Raw genomic sequence first — 18,185 nt, 5'->3', positions numbered from 1 at the left:
CCAATTCCTCAGAGAAGGAGGTATCCCCTGTGCAGGCCCACCCACCCAGAGCATCGAGGGGCCCAGTCCAGCCTCTCACCCTGCCCTGGGGGAAGGGGAGGAGCCTCAGGCCCTCACTGGAGCAGGGTTAGGCCCAGCCAGGAGTATAGGAAGGAGCTGTACATGGGGACGGGGCCTGGAAAGGCAGAGGGAATCTGGGAAGGTGAGATGGGGGTTGTCAAGTCTGCAAAAGACTGACACCAAGGCTAAGTCACAGGCACGTTTATTATCATCTGGAACATCAAGGCCTTTCCTTCCCTGGGAGGGGCACAGGGAGGGCCAACTCTCAGGAGGCAGCCACGCTGCCACCAGCAGCAGGCCCGTGGGGTGGCAGGGTCATGGGCGGCAGGAACAGCGCCTTCAGCTTGCCTGACAGGCTGGCGATCTCAGGATCCTGGGCTTCGTAGGACTTGACCAAGCGAGCAAATTTAAGGACACCTGCAAGAGGGAGTGGAGGGTCAACGCTTCTTCCAAGGACCACCTGCGTAAGACAGCTGGAGTGGGTAGTAGTTTAAACATGAACTGCTTCCCCACTGGCTGGGCAGCTGTTTGCAAAACAGGACGCAAGCAGGCCTCTGTCCTATGTGGTTTGGATCAACTTCTTGGTCTACAATGGGCACAACTAGATGGGATATCCCAAGGCAGTGTGCTTCTTGCTCTCAGGTGAACCCTTTTAGCAGTTTAGTCACTGGAACCCCATGAATGAACACGAGACTCCAGGTCTGTAGCTGGAACACAGGAAGGCTATGGGGCAGCAGAGCTGAATCAGTCAGCACCTTTGGGGAACACCAGGATCTCACCAAAAATTTAACCACCAACTCCCAAACAGAAATTAGCTGAAACACCCTGGAGAGACTGCAGCCACTGCTGTAATGCAGACATCTCACTAAAAGATGGCACAACAGCGTTGACGTCCAGCTCTGCTACTACTAAGAGTCTGCACCATTAGCGTTTGCTCCCTCATCACAAAATGGAATAATAATGTGATTCACAGTACAGGTTGACCATCCTTAATTAGAAAACCCAAAATCTGAAATTATTTGAGTGCCAGTGTGAAGCCAAAAATGGAAAATTCCACACCTGACTTCATGGTGGGGGGTGGGGGTGGGGGGACTGTAGTCAAAACGCAGTCAAAACTTTGTCTCATGCACAAGATTATTCAGACTATTATATAAAATTACCTTAAGGCTATGTGCTTAAGCTGTATGTATACGAAACAAAACAATTTCGTGTTCAGATTTGAGTCCCATCCCCCAAGATAGCCATGTATATGTAAATATTGCGAAATCTGAAAAAATCCGAAACACTTCTGGTCCCAAGTATTTCGGATAAGGGATACGTACAAAATGCAACTCGGAGGCACAAGCTCAGGGTAGACCCTGAGCTCTGAGTGCCAACACTGTCGCCGTGTGGCGAGAAAGGGGACAACCGCTCAGGGCCCCACAGATCAGACGCCCTCTCCCGACCCAACCCCCGCCTTCCCGCGTCTGACCCACCTTCCCCGTCGCAGCTGAAGCCATAGGCTTTGATAACCTCCTGCTGGATCTGCGTGGCCACGGGCAGCACGAATTGCAGCATCTTACCCATGTCGTTGCACGCGTTATCCCGAGCCTCGTCCATGCGCACTGCATTCTCAGGGGCGGAGAACGCCTGGATCACCTCCGCCAGGACCACTGCGCGTCAGAAGTATCCCAGGGAGGCGTCCCGGGTAGGGGTAGGAGAACGGAGAGCGGGCCCAGTGGAGAGCGCAGGGAATTAGTGGATTGGGCTATAGGTAACCCAATAAGATCCCGAGTCTTGGGGGTAAGCGCCCCACTTAGAACGACGGGACCCGGCGTCCCCTACCCTGTTTTCCCGGCGGACGAAGCCAGGTTTGTCGCCCCACATCCTCCGCCCGCATCCTCCCCGGACCGGCAACCCATGCCTTGACTACGATGATTCTCACCCTTTGCCTGCTCAGCGCTCAGGGCCGCGGGTTGGGCCGCGGCGGACGCCATACGGCGTCTGAAGCTGCAAGTGCAGCTGAGGTAAATGGAAAGATCAGGAAGAAAGAGCCACGTCCTACAACAGTTCCCAAGACCAATGGGGGCGGAAACGAAGCAGCATCCGGGGTAGCCGGAAGCCCCCAGCCGTGGTCCGAATCTTCGTACCCAAACCTCGTAACATCGCTCGCACCGAGAACACTACTAAAAGAAGCTTGCAGAAATCATGCGCACTAAATAGATTCTATTATTATGAACAAGCTATGTGAAAGGGGCTTTCCGGCAAATACCGGAAAGCCTGCTAGACAAATTCTAAAAGAGCTGTAACACTGCTGCGCATGTGTCTAGAGAGAAGAAGGGATATGCATGAACTCCACAACTGGTGAGGGTGAACTCAGGTGGCTTTTTTTCTTGTTCCTATTACTGTATAAACAACGATGCATGTTGTAACTTTCAGTAGGAAAAAGAATATTCTAAGGAACTTAAGTCATTCATTTCTAGAGTTCGCGAACATTTGCTCTCAGCCTATGCAAATGAGTTCGATGCTGATTGGTTGAGATACCAGCCAGTCACAGCCCGTTCGTCGTTGTTAAGCACAGAGACCTGGATTCGGCAGTAAAAGCCCAGAGCAAAAGCCATTCTCGCACTTTCCTAAAATGGCCTTGTCTACTGATGGGCGACGGAGCATAACGCCCGGCCTGATTTCCCTTCCCTTCCAGGCTTTTGAGATTATTAACCACTCCCTTCTCAAACTATAGGGTGGTTAAGGTACTAATCGCCTGGACCTATTAAAACTAGCCCACCCCATCCCCGCTTCATAACTGGTTTTGTTTTTTTGTTTTTGAGACGGAGTCTTGCTCTGTCGCCAAGCTGGAGTGCAGCTAGGGGGATCTTGGCTCACCACAACCTCCTGGGTTCAAGCGACTCTTCTGCCTCAGCCTCCCAAGTAGCTGGGACTACAGGCGCGCACCACCATGCCCAGCTAATTTTTGTTTTTAGTAGACACAGGGTTTTGCCATGTTGGCAGGCTGGTCTCGAACTCCTGACCTCGTGATAAGCCCGCCTCGGCCTCCCGAAGTCCTGGGATTACCAGGGTGAGCCGCCGCGCCTGGCCTCATAACCGTTTCTTAAACTATTCCACGGAAAGGATTCAGGACTCTGAAGCCTTTGTTCCAGAGGACTCTGGTGGCTCCTAACAGTGAGACCCCTCTGAATAGATTCCAAGACCTGACCATGTCAGAGGTGGGCCTGTCCCAGGCCTCTAGTGTTTGGTTGGTTGGGGTTTCGAGATAGAGCCTTGCTTTGTCACCCAGGCTAGAGTGCAGTGGTGCGATCATGACTCACTGCAGCCTCGACCCCCAAGTGATCCTCCCACCTCAGCCTCCTGAGTAGCTAGGACCACAAGTGCACCACAACGCCCAGCTGATTGTTTTTTAAGATGGGGTTTCTCTATGTTGCCCAAGCTGGTTTCCAACTCCTAGGCTCAAGCAATCCACCCACCTCAGCCTCCCAAAGTGCTGGGATTACAGGCATGAGCCACAGAGCCCAGGCCCAGGCCTCCAGTATTTTGACTTCCCAGCCTTGGGACAGGAGGGAGCACTAGCACCCCGGGTGCCACCTCCGGCTGAGTCAATGCTCCGGGCTCTTCAGGGATCCCCTCGCCAATTCTTCCCAGCCCCTACCCCCAGTTCCTTAAGAAGGACTGGTCTCTTCCCGCTTCCCTGCCAGACCCTGACTGCAGTTCTAAGTACCGCTGCAGAGACCCAGCCTCACCCCCATATCCCGCAAAGAACAGTCACAGCCATGTTCCTGGGGAGTTGTGAGGATGTTTTTGTTTGGTTGGTTTTGGTTGGGATGTTTTTTAAGAGCGTCATATAGATATTTATATATATAAATTATTAATGTGGGGAAGGGGCAAGGGGCATACATTGCAAAGGGGGCGCGCACACAGGGATCGGGGAGGGGCAGGGGTGGCACACGATGCTACGCAAAACAGCCACATCTAACAGATGAAATAATCACACCAACAGGGCAGGGGAGGGGCGGCGGCCACGGGGGTTGGGCATGGGGGAGAAGAAAAGCAGGGGGGACAAGGAAGAGAGACCTGGTCCAAGATTCTGTGCGCTTTCTGTCCCCATCCTCGCCTCCTCCCCACCTCTGCACACCACACCAGACCTTGGCCTTCTGTCTGTCCCTCCCTCCCCCACTCTCTGTCCAGCTGCGGAGGCCCTGCAACTGAGCAGCACCCTCTTGGCTCTGGGTGGCAGGCCAAGGGTGGGGTGGGGGGAGGGTGGGGATGCTCCAAGGTCCAATGTAGGAGCCGTGGTGCTCTCTTGATCGCAGGTTCTACAGTGGCTTGTCGCTCTCCTTCTTCAGGTGACTAGGGAAGGGGCAGTGCATAGCAGAGAGGTGAGAGACTTGAGACCAACCCCGACCTTGCCCCCTTACCGAAGGGGTTGGGAGAGGAGAGGTTCCCTCTCCCAGGAGTACAGTGCCCAGCTGTTCCATGCCCACAGCCCCTCCCAGGCTCGCTGAGCCCATGTCCCCCTGGGGACCCTGGGGTACCTGTAATAGTCCTCCTGGGCAGGCAGCGGCACACTGTGCAGCGGGTGATGGGCATGCAGCCACTGCTGCTGTTCCAGCGCCAAGCGCTGCAGCTCAGCTGACTGTGCGTGCATGGCCTGCAGCTGATGAGCTGCTGACATTGGGGCAGAAAGGGAGGCCGGCAGGTCCCGGTAAGGGGCAGCTGTGAGCAGGAAGGGCAAGGGTCACATGACCAATGGATAACAAGCACCTGCTCTGGACCAGGGGATAGCCAGCTCCTTTACATACAAAGGTAATGAACTAAAAAGTTAGGTAACACAGCCAGTTCTGTAAGTTGCCAGTGGTAGAGTGGAATTGGGATTCAAACCTCTTAGGCTGACACTAAAACTTGTGCTTCTCTTGGGCAGAGGTTCAGCTCTCCTATTCCCATGCCCAGCTCCTCTAGGCATCTCCTCATTCCTCCTCAAGCCCAACTAGGCCCATCCCCCCACCTAAATACCTCCTTTCTGCCCTTTTCTCATTACAGCTTGCCTACCCCAACTTCCATCCTTACCAAAGAGCTGGTGACGAAGAACTTCGTTCTCGTGCAGAGGGTGAGGAAGCAGGGGGTTAGGGAGAGTTCCAGCTGGGTAGGGGATCCGAGTAAGGTGAGACCCTGAGGCCAGGGGGTCGATGAGAGGGTGCACTGAGGCAGAGGCTGGAAAGCAGAGAAGAGGAAGGTGTCACCAGAAGGCAGGTTTAGGGAAAACCATGCATTTGGGTGAAGGGATCCAAGCCTGGGAATTGAGTTGGACAAACACAAGGAGCTCCAAAGTGGAACAAAGGCAGAATGGAAGAACTAGAGGCCTGTGTGTGGGGGGGGGGGGGGGGGTGGACAGGCTGAGCCCTACTGGAGGAGGGACATATGGATGACAGAGGACAGGAAATTACAGTCATCAGAAGGGTCTGAGGGGAAGGAGAGGGAGAGGTAGACTGCTTGAAGGAGGTGGAAGATAGAAGTTTAGGAAATAAGACAGGAAGTGGCCAGGTGCGGTGGCTCAAGCCTATAATCCCAGCACTTTGGGAGGCTAAGGCAGGCGGATAACCTGAGGTCAGGAGTTCAAGACCAGCCTGGCCAACATGGTGAAACCTTGTCTCTACTAAAAATACAAAGAAATTAGCCAGGCATGGTGGCACACGCCTAGTCCCAGCTCTTCAGGAGGCCGAGGCAGGAGAATCGCTTGAACCTGGGAGGTGGAAGCTGCACTGAGCCGAGATCGCGCCACTGCACTCTGGTTTGGGCAAAAGAGCGAGACTTGGTCTCAAATTAAAAAAAAAAAAAAAAAAAAAAAGCAAGCGGGTGCAGTGGCTCACGCTTGTAATCCCAGCACTTTGGGAGGCCAAGGTGGGCGGATCACAAGGTCAAGAGATCGAGACTATCCTGGCCAACATGGTGAAACCCCATCTCCATTAAAAATACAAAAATTAGCTGTATTTGGTGGCACACGCCTGTAGTCCCAGCACCTCAGGCAGGCAGTGCCTGCTGAGGCAGAAGAATCGTTTGAACCCGGGAGGCAGAGGTTGCAGTAAGCTGAGATCGCGCCACTGCACTCCAGCTTGGCGACAGGGCGAGACTCCGTCTCAAAAACAAAATGGTGAAAGGATAGTAAGTAAAGCTCATTATTGCCTATGACACCCAAACCCAAAGCTACAGAGCCCCTTCTAGGAAGTTACAGATCTAGAGATGGGGAAGAACATGAAAGACCTCCCACTGTGAGAAAAGGAGAAAATGGCAAAAAATAAGAGTTGAATCCAGAGAAATCAGAAAATAGGTTTGTGGATTGGGCACGGTGGCTCACGTCTGTAATCTCAAGACTTTGGGAGGCCAAGGTGGGTGGATTGCTTTGAACTCAGGAATTTGAGACCAGCCTGGCCAATATGGCAAAACCCCATCTCTACCAAAACTACAAAAATTAGCCAGGTATGGTGACACACGCCTATAATCCCAGCTACTCTGGAGACTGAGGTAGGAGGATCACTTGAGCCCAGGAAGTTGAGGCTGCAGTGAGCTGTGACTGCACCACTACACTCCAGGCTGGGTGGCAGAGCGAGACTATGTCTCAAAAAAATAAATAGGAGGATATGTTTGTGAAGGGCTTGGGAGAATGGGGCTGTGAGGATAGAAAGGTGTGTCCTTCAAAGGCTCCCACCTGGACCTGTCATGGGTAGGATACTAGACTATGGAGAGGACTGGGGTGTGGGGAATACAGGCTCTGTGGCCAGGCAAGGCCATAAGGAGACAAGGCTGAGAGAACGTCAGGGAGGCAAAGTTGAGGGCAGCAATCTCAGGAAAAGTTCATGCCAGGCCAGGGGAGGAAAGTCTCAGCCAGAGGAACAAAAGAGCCCCGTCATGATGGGGGAAGGTGGCCCCAAAGAGCCAGGGAGAGGAAGGAGGGGGTCTCACCTGCATGGATAGCATCTTGCTGGTGCAGGTGCAGGTGCGAGTGGATGTGGGAGTGCTGGTGGTGATGGGGAGTCACATTGAGCATCTGCAGCCGGGCCAGCGGGTCATTGCCCAGGGCCGCCACCCTTTCTGCGTGCTGCCTCTCAGCTGCCAGCCGCTCAGCATAGGACATGTCAGGCCGCAGGGCTGGCCCAGCTGCCAGCGCTAGACGTTCTCGATCCAGGGGCCCCAGGCTCGGATGAAAGGGGAAAGGGTGCAGGCCAGGTGGGCCAGGCTGCAGAGCCAGGCCCCCATGTCGGGGAAAGGGATCCAAGCCCGGCCCAGGGACCCCATGTAGGGGTTCCAGCTCACTAGGCTTCACCTCGAAGCCAGGCTTGAGGCGGTCACGGAGGTCTCGTTCACGAGCTTCCCGTTCCCTCTCCCGGGCAGCAGGATCACTGCTGTACAGGGCCGGGACATTGTAACCCAGGAGCCCCGGGTCCACTGCCCCCAGGGGCACGTAGAATGGATGGTTGCGATTGCCAGGAGACATGACATGAGGCCGGGCATATTCACTGAGAGTGCGCAAGGCTGGAGTGTCAGGACCCAGGTAGGGGGGCACTGTAGCCACCGCACTGCCCGGTTCAAATGGAGGGCGATGGGGCACTGGGCCCAGAGATGGGCATTCCACCGGAGCACGGCCCTCCTGAGCCAACTTCTGTGGGGTACAGGGAAAAGTGGAGTCAAAGCAGCAGTTATGAGGTGGCTGGTTTCAAGCTGCCCATTTGTTTCCACAGCTGAATGCCAAAATGCCTCACCTCACTGAAACTGCCCACCTGGAACTTAACTGCGACCCCCCTCCCGAATATCTGCCCTTCTTGGGATCCACAGGTAGTCCCATCTGAGCAGGCCTTCTCCCAACCCAGGAATGCAGACTGCTGTCGCTGAAATCCTTTTCGGCTCCATTTCCTGGGCTGCAGTGGTACCTCCCCTCCGACAGGTGGCGACTCGACTCGCCCGCCCACCTAGCACAAGCCCCAGCCCCAGCCCCAGCCCCAGCCCCAGCCCCAGCTCCAAGCCCAGCCCCAGCCCAGCCCTAGCCCCAGCCCCAGCCCCAGCTCCAAGCCCAGCCCCAGCCCCAGCACCGCAGCGCGGCTGAGAGAAGGAGGCAAAGAAGGCGGTGGCGCAGGCAGTGACGCACTCACCACGCTGCGTTCAAGCTCGCGCTCCTTCTCGCGCTCGCGCTCCTTCTCGCGTTCCCGTTCGCGCTCCCGCTCCTTTTCTTCGCGCGCGCGCTGCTCCGCCTCGCGCCGCACCTTCTCCACCAGGTCGGCGCGCTTCTTGGCCAGTTTGGAGCCCTCCAGTGGCACGAAGTACAGGTCGCTGCGCGCGCACGAGTTGAAGCCGCGATCCAGGTGTTTGTTGAACCTGCCAGGCGTGGAAGCAGCACGCGCTCAGCCGGTGCGAGATGCCCGATGGAGCCCGCGGAGCCGCGGCCCCGGCGAGTGCTTGTAGCCCCCGCCTAAAAACCACCCCTGCAGGCTGAGCTGCTGCCGGCCTCACTGGCCGCTAGGCATGGACGGAGGAGAGGGGCGTGCTTTTCTAAAACACTACACCAGCGCAGGGCCCCTCCCTGCTACTCCCTCTCCGTCGCCGCCTTGTCGCCCCCTTCCAGGCCCACCTCTGCCCCACCTGGCCGCTCACCTGGCAGACTGACTGGCATGGCTGGGCACATCTACCACCTTGGGAGGGGGCGAGGGGCTGCGGGCTGGCGGAACTGGGCTCTCGGGGGTCTCATACTCCTCAGCCGGCTCCTGCTTGATCTGCGTGGCGCTCAGGGGCGGCCCTGAGGCAGGGGCCGCAGGTGGTGGTGGCAGAGATGGCAGGCCTGAGGGCCCCGCAGGTGGCAGGGGCCCAGGTCCCACGGTGGGCGAGCCCGGCTTGAAGGTCCCTGGGCCTGCAGGTGGCGAGGTTCCTCTGTAGCCCGGTGGGGTCCCCGTTCGGAAGTTGGGAGGAGACCCGGGTTTGTATCCGGGTGGGGTGGCCGTCTTGTAGGCCCCCGGGGACGGGGCTCGCTTTCCGTACGGTGGGGGCCCAGGTGGGGAGGCCGTTTTGTAGCCTGCTGGCGAGGAAGCCACGGTGGCAATGACCGTGGAAAGGGTAGCCGAAGAGGTGGTGACCGTAGGCACCGGTGGGAAAGGGTAGGGCGTCCCCTGAGGTCCCTGGGAGGGGGAGGGGTGTGAACATGGGAAGGACGCTTGAGAAGTGGAAGAGGAAGAGTTGGAAGAGGAAGAGACTGGAGGGCCATTGGGGCCTGCTTGGCTGTAGGACACCTGGCTGTGAGGTGGGGGCAGGTGTGTTGGCCCTGGTGGGTAGGGCCTCAGAGACCCCAAGGAGGGAGACATGGCATAAGGGTGTGCGTGGTGGGAGCTGCTGCCCTCCAGGGGGTGGGGAAATGCTCCAGGAGGGGGCCCAGAGCTTCCGTGATGCTGCTGCTGCTGCTGCTGCTGCTGTTGCTGGTGGTGATGGTGATGTGTTGAGGCTGGTGGGTGGGCAGTGGACTGGGCCCCAGTAGATGGTGGAAAGGGGCCTGGATGGGCATTGCTGTTGGCTAAGAGGCGGCCATAGGGAGGAGGTGGTGGGGGACCCTGGCTCCACACAGCCTGGGATGGGAGAGAAGGCTGAGTATACTTGGGGGGCTGATTGGAGACAGAGAGGCTTGTTGGGGGAGGGAAAGAGTGGGGGTAACTGGGCAATGCCTGGGAAGCTGGGTAGGGGGAGGCAGAGGAAGAGGAAGAAGAACTGGAAGAGGAGGCTGCTGCAGAGCTACTACTAGAGGATGAATAAGGAAACCTCATGGGGGGTGCTGGGGCAGAAGAGGAAGCAGGAGGCAGAGAGTGGGGTGAAGGAGCCAGAGTCGGGCCCTTCTCTGGGCCAGGAGGAAGTCCACCCATACCCTGCCCCATGGCATGGGGAGAGGGCAGATGCCCAGGTAGTGGTTGGGCCCCCAGGCCGGGGGGAGAGGCTGATGCATTGTTGAGGGGTCTCAGGGCAGGTGGGGGAGGCAGGTTCGGGGTCACATGGGGGAAGTTGGCTGGTGGTGGAGCAGAAGGTAGGTTCCCACCACCCACTGGAGTGTTAGGTGGCTTAGCTGGGGGAGCACCACTAGCCCCAGAGCTTGATACTGAAATGGGAGTAGTGGGTGGGGGGTGCTGCTTACCCCCATTAGGGCCCCCCACTGATGAGGCAGCCCCTCCCGCCTTGGGACCCATTGGGGGTCCAGACAAAACTCCTCCACCAGCGCCCCCAGGATAGAGCTGTGGGTGAGGGGGAGGGGCCCCAGGAGGAGCCTGGAACATTCGAGATGTAGGGGGCTCCATGGGAGCATGATATCCAGTGGGTGTCACAGAAGGATGGGGTTCAAAGCTAGCCTCTGGCTGTCGAGGGGTGCTGTCTGGCGGTGGAGGGGAAGGAGGAAAGAGTGGAGGTGGGTGGTAGGGGCGGGCTGGGCCCTGGGACAGGCCAGAAGATGAGTCGGAGTCATTCTCCACACTTCCAGGGCTGTAGATGCTGGGGGACGTGCTTCGGTTGTCCTGGTCAATATCCCTAGGGTCGCTGCTGCCATCATCATTAAGGCTCCGCCCATCCAAGCTATCCAGATCAGAGGGAGACTGTGGCCGAGGGAGTTCCTGCTGTAGAAAAGGGAAGCCTCATTTTTTCTCTTTTCCTTTCCTGCTTCCCTGAGATTTAGGGCCTGTCTTGCACAAAATCATTTCCCCTCACAGCACACTGTTGTACTGTGATGTGGTGAGTACCTCTTGCCATCTGGGGATTTCCCACTTTCCCCACATTCTTGGCTGCTCCTTAGCAGCCAGTCTTGTTTCCCTCCTATAAAACCCTATTCTTTCCTCAAGGATCCATCTCAAGCACCTTGTCTCTACCCATAGCTGACTCCAAATCCCTGTCTTCCACCATCTCATAACCACCACTTTAACCATCCTCCATCCCCCAAGCCCTTGGTTCTTAGACCACTTCTGGCCGGGCACAGAGGCTCACACCTGTAATCCCAGCACTTTGGGAGGCTGAAGCAGGAGGATCACTTGAGGCCAGGAGTTCCAAACCAGCCTGGCCAACATGGTGAAACCCTATCTCTACTAAAAGTACAAAAATTAGCCGGGCATGGTGGCTCATGCCTATAATCCCAGCTACTCGGGAGGCTGAGGCACAACTGCTTCAACCCAGGAGGCGGAGGTTGCAATGAGCTGAGATGGTGCCACTGTACTCCAGCCTGGGTGACAGAACGAAACTCTGTCTCAAAAACAAACCAAAAAAAACAATAAAAAAGAAAGACCACTTCTGCATTTTCCTTAAGATTTATTTGTTCCTCCCACTAAGACTTCTCACCCAGAGACTAGAATCCCCCAACTCTTCTGGTCCCCTTTGGCCCTGCCAGGTCATCTGGTGGTCTGTCAAAGTTCTAAGAATCTCTATGGCATATTATAGACAGAACTGCTCTCATAAGCACTATGATCTGGCCTTTCTCTTATGTCCCAGGAGAGATCCAGCTAAGAATAGTGAGCATAAGGAAATCTGAGAAAAGAATGATCACAAGATGAGTCAGGATGGCGACAAGGGTCTCCCACCTCAGTTTTGGTCTTTTTTGGTGCATTGGTCTCCTCACTTTCACTCTCTGAGATCTCCTCACTCCGACCCTGCTTGTTGACCTTTGGGGTGGAGGCTTCCTCTACTCGGGCCTTCTGTTAGAGAGAAAGAAAATTCCTGTCTTTTCCCTACCTCCCAAGCTCCACCGTTACCCTCTGCCAAACAGGAAGTTCCCCCGACAACACACACACCCCCTCAGCCCCAGTGCCTGGGCATCCTGTGGGAGGACCTGAGGACAGAATACCTTGGCTGTCTGCCTGGACTTCTCAGCTTTGCCATCACTGCTGGACGTGCTGACCCCTCCAGGGGAGGCCCGGCCCCTCGATCTCAGTTCTTCCCGGGGCCCAGGGGCCTCTTTCTTCCGTCCACTCCTCATTGACATCTGCAGGAGGAGGAAGGAGGTAGGTAACACTGTTCTTTACACTGCAGCTAACTTTATGGTGCACATTATTTGTTCTTCTCTAGACCCTTCCTCCTAGCTTGCCTGCCCCGCCCCTCATCTTTCACATCTCTCATTTTAACTCACCGAGTCTTTATTCTGTCGTGTCTTCATTCTTCAGGCTGTGGAGACCCCATTCTCCTCTGCCTGGGCAGCTGAATACAGAAACTTCTCTGCTCTACCCCAAGTTCCCCACAGCTGTGGTCTGGGAAGCAGGAGCTCCAAGTATCCAGTATAGGCACCTGGAACTTTTGCAGGATCTGTTTTCAGTGAAACCTGTTAGAAGGAAACCATCAGTCTCCCACTGGGGGAACAGAGTCACAAAGGAATACTATTACGCTTGTCAGAGAACTGAGCAAGCGGCCCAACCCTAAGCCTTTAGGCCAAGAGGTACAGATACCACAAGACATTGCTGGCTTGCCCCATGGGCCACCTTAGCTATCTAAAAGGCAGGGAGATTCTGCTTAAAGTATAATCTCTTTCACCTCTGTAGAGGGCAGAAAATTCAGGTGTACCTACAAGCTCCAATCCAGGAGATCACACAGTTTTACCCTTCATGATCCCTAAAGGATATTTGTGAACGCACACATTCCACGGAGCCTTGCAAAGGAACATAAAGAAATGGAGCAGGGCATGGTGGCTCACGCCTATAATCCCAGCCCTTTGGGAGGCCGAGTTGGATGGATCGCAAGGTCAGGAGTTCAAGACCAGCCTGGCCAACATGGTGAAACCCAGCCAGGTGTGGTGGCACGTGCCTGTGATCCCAGCTACTCAGGAGGCTGAGGAAAGCAAATCACTTGAACCTGGGAAGCAGAGGTTGCAGTGAGCCGAGATCATGCCACTGCACTCCAGCCTGGGTGACAGAGTGAAACTCTGTCTCAAAAAAAAAAAATGACGTTCAAGTATTAATTTATTGAGTACTTTCTTTATATCAAGCCCTTCACACACATGATTTCATTTAATATTTACAACCAACCCTGAATGGTAAGCATTATTACCTTCATTATATAGGTGAGGGAACTGAGGCTCAAAGATGGTGATTGTGACTAGCTCAACCTCACACAGTGAGGAAGCAGTGACAGAGCCAGAATCAGACCCACGTCTGTGACTTCAAAGCCCATGCTCTTTCCTCTATACTTTGCTATATTCTCCTCAGAAGTTGGTGGGGAGAATCCTCAGAAGGCCTAGATCAGTCACAGAGATATGAAAAGAATCTTTTCTCACATCAGAGTAGGTAGAAGAAGAATGCCCTATTCTATAATACAAAGGAACACAGCCCTACCAATCCCAAGACTAAACCTAGGTAGCCCCAAATTGTAGAACTTCACTTTTGAGAGCCTCATAAAGGACTCATTCTCTAGTACTTGAGCTCCCTAAAGCTAGAGGAAAAGTCAGGGTTTTCACATGAATGATTAAAGACTCAAAATATCTGTGAGCAAACAATAGAGATTTACCAATTTTGAAGCCTGTCCTCCTACTTGGTGTAGACAGGGTTACACAGCTCCTCAAGCCAGTCCATCCATATCTGTCTATCAGTAAGTAGGCAGGTATCTATCTTTATCCAAATCCCTATAGCCAGCTATATTCATTTGCACGTGTTCGTATTTCTTGCTAAGTGTCAAGTCCCTCCAAATTACTGATTGTAAGATCTTTTGAGAGCAAAAATGGTATTTTCTTATTTTTTCTTCCTTTCCACTGATGTCGTATATATACGTGTGTGCACTTTTCTTGTGATTGACCTTTAAACCCACTAACTTCAGTAGGTCTTTATTCCTGAATTAAGTGCTGCTAGCTCCAGTGGGAATAGACTAAGCTTACCCATCTATTCTATTCTGAGTTGAAGGCCTGCTAGGTAAACGGCATGTCCATATTCTGTAGTGTATTTTTCCCAAGGAACACAGTAATTCTCACTCAGCTCCATGGAACCATACTGATGCAGGCAGTAAGGGGTGAGTTTAACCTTTCCAGGAAACTTCACAATTTACTTAGAATCACAAAATTGCTGGGACACAGCCTGTCTTCTGAACTTTCAACTGATGTTCTGCCCAGTAGACTAGTCTTTTTTTTTTTTTTTTTTTTTTTGAGACAGAGTTTCACTCTTGTTGCCCAGGCTGGAATGGAGTGGCGCGATCTCACTCACTGCAACCTCCACCTCCTGGGTTCAAGTGGTTCTCCTGCCTCAGCCTCCTAAGTAGCTGGGATTACAGGCTGTGCCACCACACCCTGCTAATTTTTTTGTACTTTTAGTAGAGACAGGGTTTCACCATGTTGGTCAGGGTAGTCTCGAACTCCTGACCTCAGGTGATCTGTCTGCCTTGGCCTTCTAACGTGCTGAGATTATAGGCATGAGCCACTGTGCCCGGCCAACTAGTTTTGTTTTTTTTTTTTTAAGTAGATTTTCGCTGTTCTTCCCCAGGCTGGAGTGCAATGGCATGATCTCAGCTCACTGCTACCTCCGCCTCCCAGATTCAAGTGATTCTTCTGCCTCAGCGTCCCAAGTAGCTGGGATTGCAAGCGCCCACCACCATGCCTGGCTAATTTTTGTATTTTTAGTAGAGACAGGGTTTCACTATGTTGGCCAGGCTGGTCTTGAACTCCTGACCTCAGGTGATCCACCCGCCTCGGCCTCCTAAAGTGCTGGGATTACAGGCGTGAGCCACCGCGCCTGGCCTTTATTTATTTATTTTTTTTCAACTACAGCTATTTTCCCACATTTTTTAGTTGTTGTGTAGACTGGTTTTAAAATACTATCAACCAAAAAAAAAAAAAGAAAAGAAAGAAAAAAAAAAATCCAAAGAACACCACCCACCATAGCAAAAGAGGAATCTTAAACAAAAAGCACAACAAAGATGACTATTTGTGACTGGTGTATCTTTGCCAGCCCTCCTAGAGAAGGGTGTCCATCTCCCTTCCCCATCACAGAACCTGTTCACCAAGTCAGTTAGGTTAGGGGATTCAAAAGGTCAGAGAAACACAGGAATGTACCTGAGGAACACAGCAATCATAGTATGCCCTTCTTTTTTAATCACCTGAAATCTGATAAAACTAGCAATGAGTAGCTTTGAAGGAGAAAAGCAGTCATAAAAGAACAAGTAATCCTGGGGATAAGGAGTGGCAGAGAAGGGAAGGAGTTAGGGTTGGATTGTGTGTGTTTCTAGACCTGGGTCATGTTTTAGCACCAGCCTACACTCCTAGCAGACAATCATTGTAACTAACATTACAGAGCACCTACTCTGTATCTGGCCACACACTAAGCACATTCACCTTCGTTACCGTACTTTAAAAAGAAAATAATTAAGACCAGACTGGGTTGGGAGGAAAGTGAGAAATAGAAAAAGAGCCCCTAATAAGAACAGGAAAAGAAATTAAGAGACATATGGGATGTCAGAAGGAATACAGTGGAGTTACAAGCTCCCTGGGAGGGGCTCGCAGGCTAAATTTCAGGATCATTGGCCCAGCCCCCAACATCATTCTGGACCTGCCAGACTAACCAGTCCAAAGTGACTCCTAGATAACAATGCAGCCCAGACCAGCGGATAACAATGCACTGGCCTAAGCCTTCTGAGAATCCGGGACCTTCAGGGAGGCCTCAGAGATCATCTCATCTATGGCCCCTTCATCTTAACAATGAAGTCGGACACTCCCAGAGAAGTGACTTGCCCAAGGTCACAGAGGCACAGCCAGGTCTAGAGACACAGGTCTCCTGGCTCCTATTCTATAGTATTTCCCCTGCATGAAGCTGTTTCATGCAGCCCTCTGTCCTGGGCCACCCTCACCTGGGATGGGCCTGGGAGCCCAGCCATTTCTACAAGGTCAGGGAAGAAGGCCAAAGGTTAGTTGAGGGAAGGAGGAAAAGGGTAAGTTATTCAAGAAGGGAGGCTCAAAGAGGAATTCATGTTTTAGAAAATGAAAGAAAGTGCAAAGAAGCAAAAAAACAACTCTACAAAAAATAACATAATAAGGGAGGTAGAGGTCAGAACCAACTGCCAAAAGATGGTGAAATCTGAACAGGAGCGTTTTCATCCTCCCATCATGCCTAGGTGGAGAGACTTGGAGAAACACCTATGATCTGCAAGGAACATATCTACCTGTTCAAACAGACTGCAACATGAAAGGGTACACGCCGCCTTGGGGAAACTGCCATCCACCAACAGATCCAGAAACATCCTCCAGAACCCAGCCCAGAGTCCCAAGGACATAGCCGCAGGCCGACGTCCAATAAAGATTCGAAGCCCCCCGCCTACCAATTGGACATCCCACTGGATCACTACCATAGCGACACAGTGGCAAAAGGTGCCCCCAAGAGACCATCCCAGGAGTCCATCTGGAAGCCATCCCTGCCCCCTCCCAGTTGCCAAAGCAACTCCTACTCTCCTATAGCACCTCAGGGAAGGGAGCTTAAAGGTACCTACCCTAGTCGAAATAAGCCCATGCACAAAGGGAGATCTTTGAGCTCAAAGCAGTAACTAAGGCCTCCCTATATAGATCACAGCTCCAGGGGCAGTGGACGCTCCGGAAATTGGAGGGTGGAGGGTGGAGGTCGCAACTTGCTTCGAGTGCCTGTAAGGTTGCTCAATTATCTCATTTCCATCCTCCCAGAACCCCTTTCTTCCCAACTCCCCCTTCTGTGTTCCTGTTTTCCTCCTCATTAGTTTTGGGATAACCCACACTACTGGGCCCCAGTGCCCTCTCCAAGAAGTAACTATGTCTGGGATGGGGAAAACAGGGTCAGAGGTGACCTGGAGTAGGGGAATGAAAACCGTCACAAAGACATGGCCTTCCCACTTGCACGCTGGAAAACCTCCGGCTCTTCTCAAAGATGGACCTCTTTTTGCCCAAGCCTCCGTTTCCCCGAGGTTCATCAGCCACAGTCCCTCTTTCCACCTACCACACCCCTTTCCCGTTTCCCACTTCCCGTCCATTCCTAACACCCCCAAACCCAGGCTCCGGAACCCGTGTTCTGGACCTTTGGAGCTTTTTCCTGGAGCCTTCATGCCCCACCTCGCTGCCATCTCTCCTATCCCTTCTGCCTTCGCCCCGAACCCCACTCAGAGCATCCCCCGTTTTCCTCCGCCAACCCCCGCTCGATGTTCCTCCTCTTTTGGGTCCGCGGGTCCCGGCTACCCTCTGGCCCCACAGCCTTCCTCCGGAGACCCTCCCTCCTTCCCCACCTTCCCGATCCTCCCGAAGCCCTGGCCCCCGACCCTCCTGGCGGGCCCCACCCCCTGAGACCCCGGCCTCAGGCCAGGCAAAGCCCGCAGTGGGGGGACGGGATTGGGAAAATAACAAATGGAGGCGGCGGCAGCAGGAGGGGGAACTGGGAGGGGTGGGGGTGGGGAGCCGCAGGCCGGAACCCGGGCGGGACAGAATCCCGCGGGCCCGGGGCCCAGGCGGCCGCAGACCTTACCTGCTGGTAGCTCAGGACAGCTGGCTGGCTGCGAGCGGGATTCCGGGCTCCGGCGCCTCTGGGGGGCGGCGGCGGCAGCTCCCCCGCCCCCCTCTCCTCTTCTCGGCCTCAGTCGCCGCCGCGACGACGGCGGCGGCTGCCCCGACCCCCCCGGAGGGCGGCCCCCATCCCCCCTTTTCCCCGCCTGGCCCCAATCGCCCGCCGGCCCCCGGAGCAAACCCCGATCCCCGCTCTGCTCCCCACCTCCCCGGGCTCGCCGCCTCCCTCTGGCCGCCCGGAATGCCCCGGGCCGCGCCGCCCGCCCCCGCCGCGCCGCCTGGCCCCGCGGCCCGCCCGGCCCTCGGCGCGGCTCCGACCCGCCGCCCGCGCCCGCCTAGCGCAGCCCGCACCCGCGCGATCCCGGGCCCCTCGGCCGCCTCGCCCACGGCCCCCGCCCCTTCCCCGGCGGCCGGCTCCCTCGCCCCCTCCTAGCCCCTTCCCGAGGCCGCGGTCCCTCCGAAATGGCCCGGCCCGAGGCCCCGACCTGGCACGGGGCTGCGGACGGGCTGGGCGGTGCGTCCAGCGACTCGCACAGGAAAGCGGACGGCGAAGGGAGGGAGCCTGGGAGAGGGGGATGGGAGAAGAGAGGAAGAGGGAGAAGGAGGGAGCGCGGAGGAACGGAGGAGAGAGGGGCCAGGAGGGAGACGCGAG

At 54.9% G+C, this 18,185-nt stretch overlaps 2 protein-coding genes and 1 non-coding gene across 5 annotated transcripts; all 3 read right to left on the bottom strand.

Annotated features, from left to right (window-relative positions):
* Positions 1-246: 246 nt before the first annotated feature.
* C11H12orf57 (chromosome 11 C12orf57 homolog) lies at positions 247-2,683 on the bottom strand. Of its 2 annotated transcripts, none has more exons than XM_037988343.2 (3): positions 1,985-2,683; positions 1,623-1,712; positions 247-477 (listed from the first exon to the last, which is right to left on the bottom strand). In XM_037988343.2, the coding sequence occupies exons 1-3, from the start codon at positions 2,034-2,036 to the stop codon at positions 326-328; spliced, it is 294 nt and encodes a 97-aa protein (XP_037844271.1). In that variant the 5' UTR covers positions 2,037-2,683; the 3' UTR covers positions 247-325. The 2 variants fall into 2 exon arrangements, with proteins under 2 accessions (XP_037844271.1, XP_007965633.1); XM_007967442.3 differs by having other exon boundaries at positions 1,536-1,712; positions 1,985-2,417.
* On the bottom strand, positions 2,292-2,353 carry LOC119620764 (U7 small nuclear RNA). The gene has a single exon (XR_005237315.1). It is a non-coding gene; the product is annotated as a U7 small nuclear RNA (small nuclear RNA).
* A 1,144-nt stretch (positions 2,684-3,827) lies between the features above and the next one.
* Positions 3,828-17,652, bottom strand: ATN1 (atrophin 1). Of its 2 annotated transcripts, none has more exons than XM_007967441.3 (10): positions 17,496-17,652; positions 12,176-12,364; positions 11,894-12,031; positions 11,631-11,744; positions 8,692-10,676; positions 8,193-8,415; positions 7,009-7,705; positions 5,119-5,262; positions 4,587-4,767; positions 3,828-4,401 (listed from the first exon to the last, which is right to left on the bottom strand). In XM_007967441.3, the coding sequence occupies exons 2-10, from the start codon at positions 12,200-12,202 to the stop codon at positions 4,368-4,370; spliced, it is 3,543 nt and encodes a 1,180-aa protein (XP_007965632.2). In that variant the 5' UTR covers positions 12,203-12,364; positions 17,496-17,652; the 3' UTR covers positions 3,828-4,367. The 2 variants fall into 2 exon arrangements, with proteins under 2 accessions (XP_007965632.2, XP_007965631.2); XM_007967440.3 differs by having other exon boundaries at positions 8,692-10,679; positions 17,496-17,651.
* Positions 17,653-18,185: the final 533 nt, after the last annotated feature.

The sequence above is a fragment of the Chlorocebus sabaeus genome, chromosome 11 (genome assembly GCF_047675955.1).
Source record: "Chlorocebus sabaeus isolate Y175 chromosome 11, mChlSab1.0.hap1, whole genome shotgun sequence".
NCBI classification, from domain to species: domain Eukaryota; kingdom Metazoa; phylum Chordata; class Mammalia; order Primates; family Cercopithecidae; genus Chlorocebus; species Chlorocebus sabaeus.
This window is presented reverse-complemented; position numbering and strand designations above follow the sequence as displayed.

Bases quoted from the DNA above. Each gene is read 5' to 3' on its own strand.
- C11H12orf57 (XM_007967442.3), bottom strand. From the start codon at position 2,036: ATGGCGTCCGCCGCGGCCCAACCCGCGGCCCTGAGCGCTGAGCAGGCA. The intron at 1,713-1,984 runs GTGAGAATCATC...TCTGACGCGCAG, and splicing joins GAGCGCTGAGCAGGCAAAGG to TGGTCCTGGCGGAGGTGATC. The intron at 478-1,535 runs GTGGGTCAGACG...TCCCTCTTGCAG, and splicing joins CTTCAGCTGCGACGGGGAAG to GTGTCCTTAAATTTGCTCGC.
- ATN1 (XM_007967440.3), bottom strand. From the start codon at position 12,202: ATGAAGACACGACAGAATAAAGACTCG. The intron at 11,745-11,893 runs GTATTCTGTCCT...TCTCTCTAACAG, and splicing joins AGTCCAGGCAGACAGCCAAG to AAGGCCCGAGTAGAGGAAGC. The intron at 5,263-7,008 runs GTGAGACCCCCT...TCTGCTTTCCAG, and splicing joins GCAAGATGCTATCCATGCAG to CCTCTGCCTCAGTGCACCCT.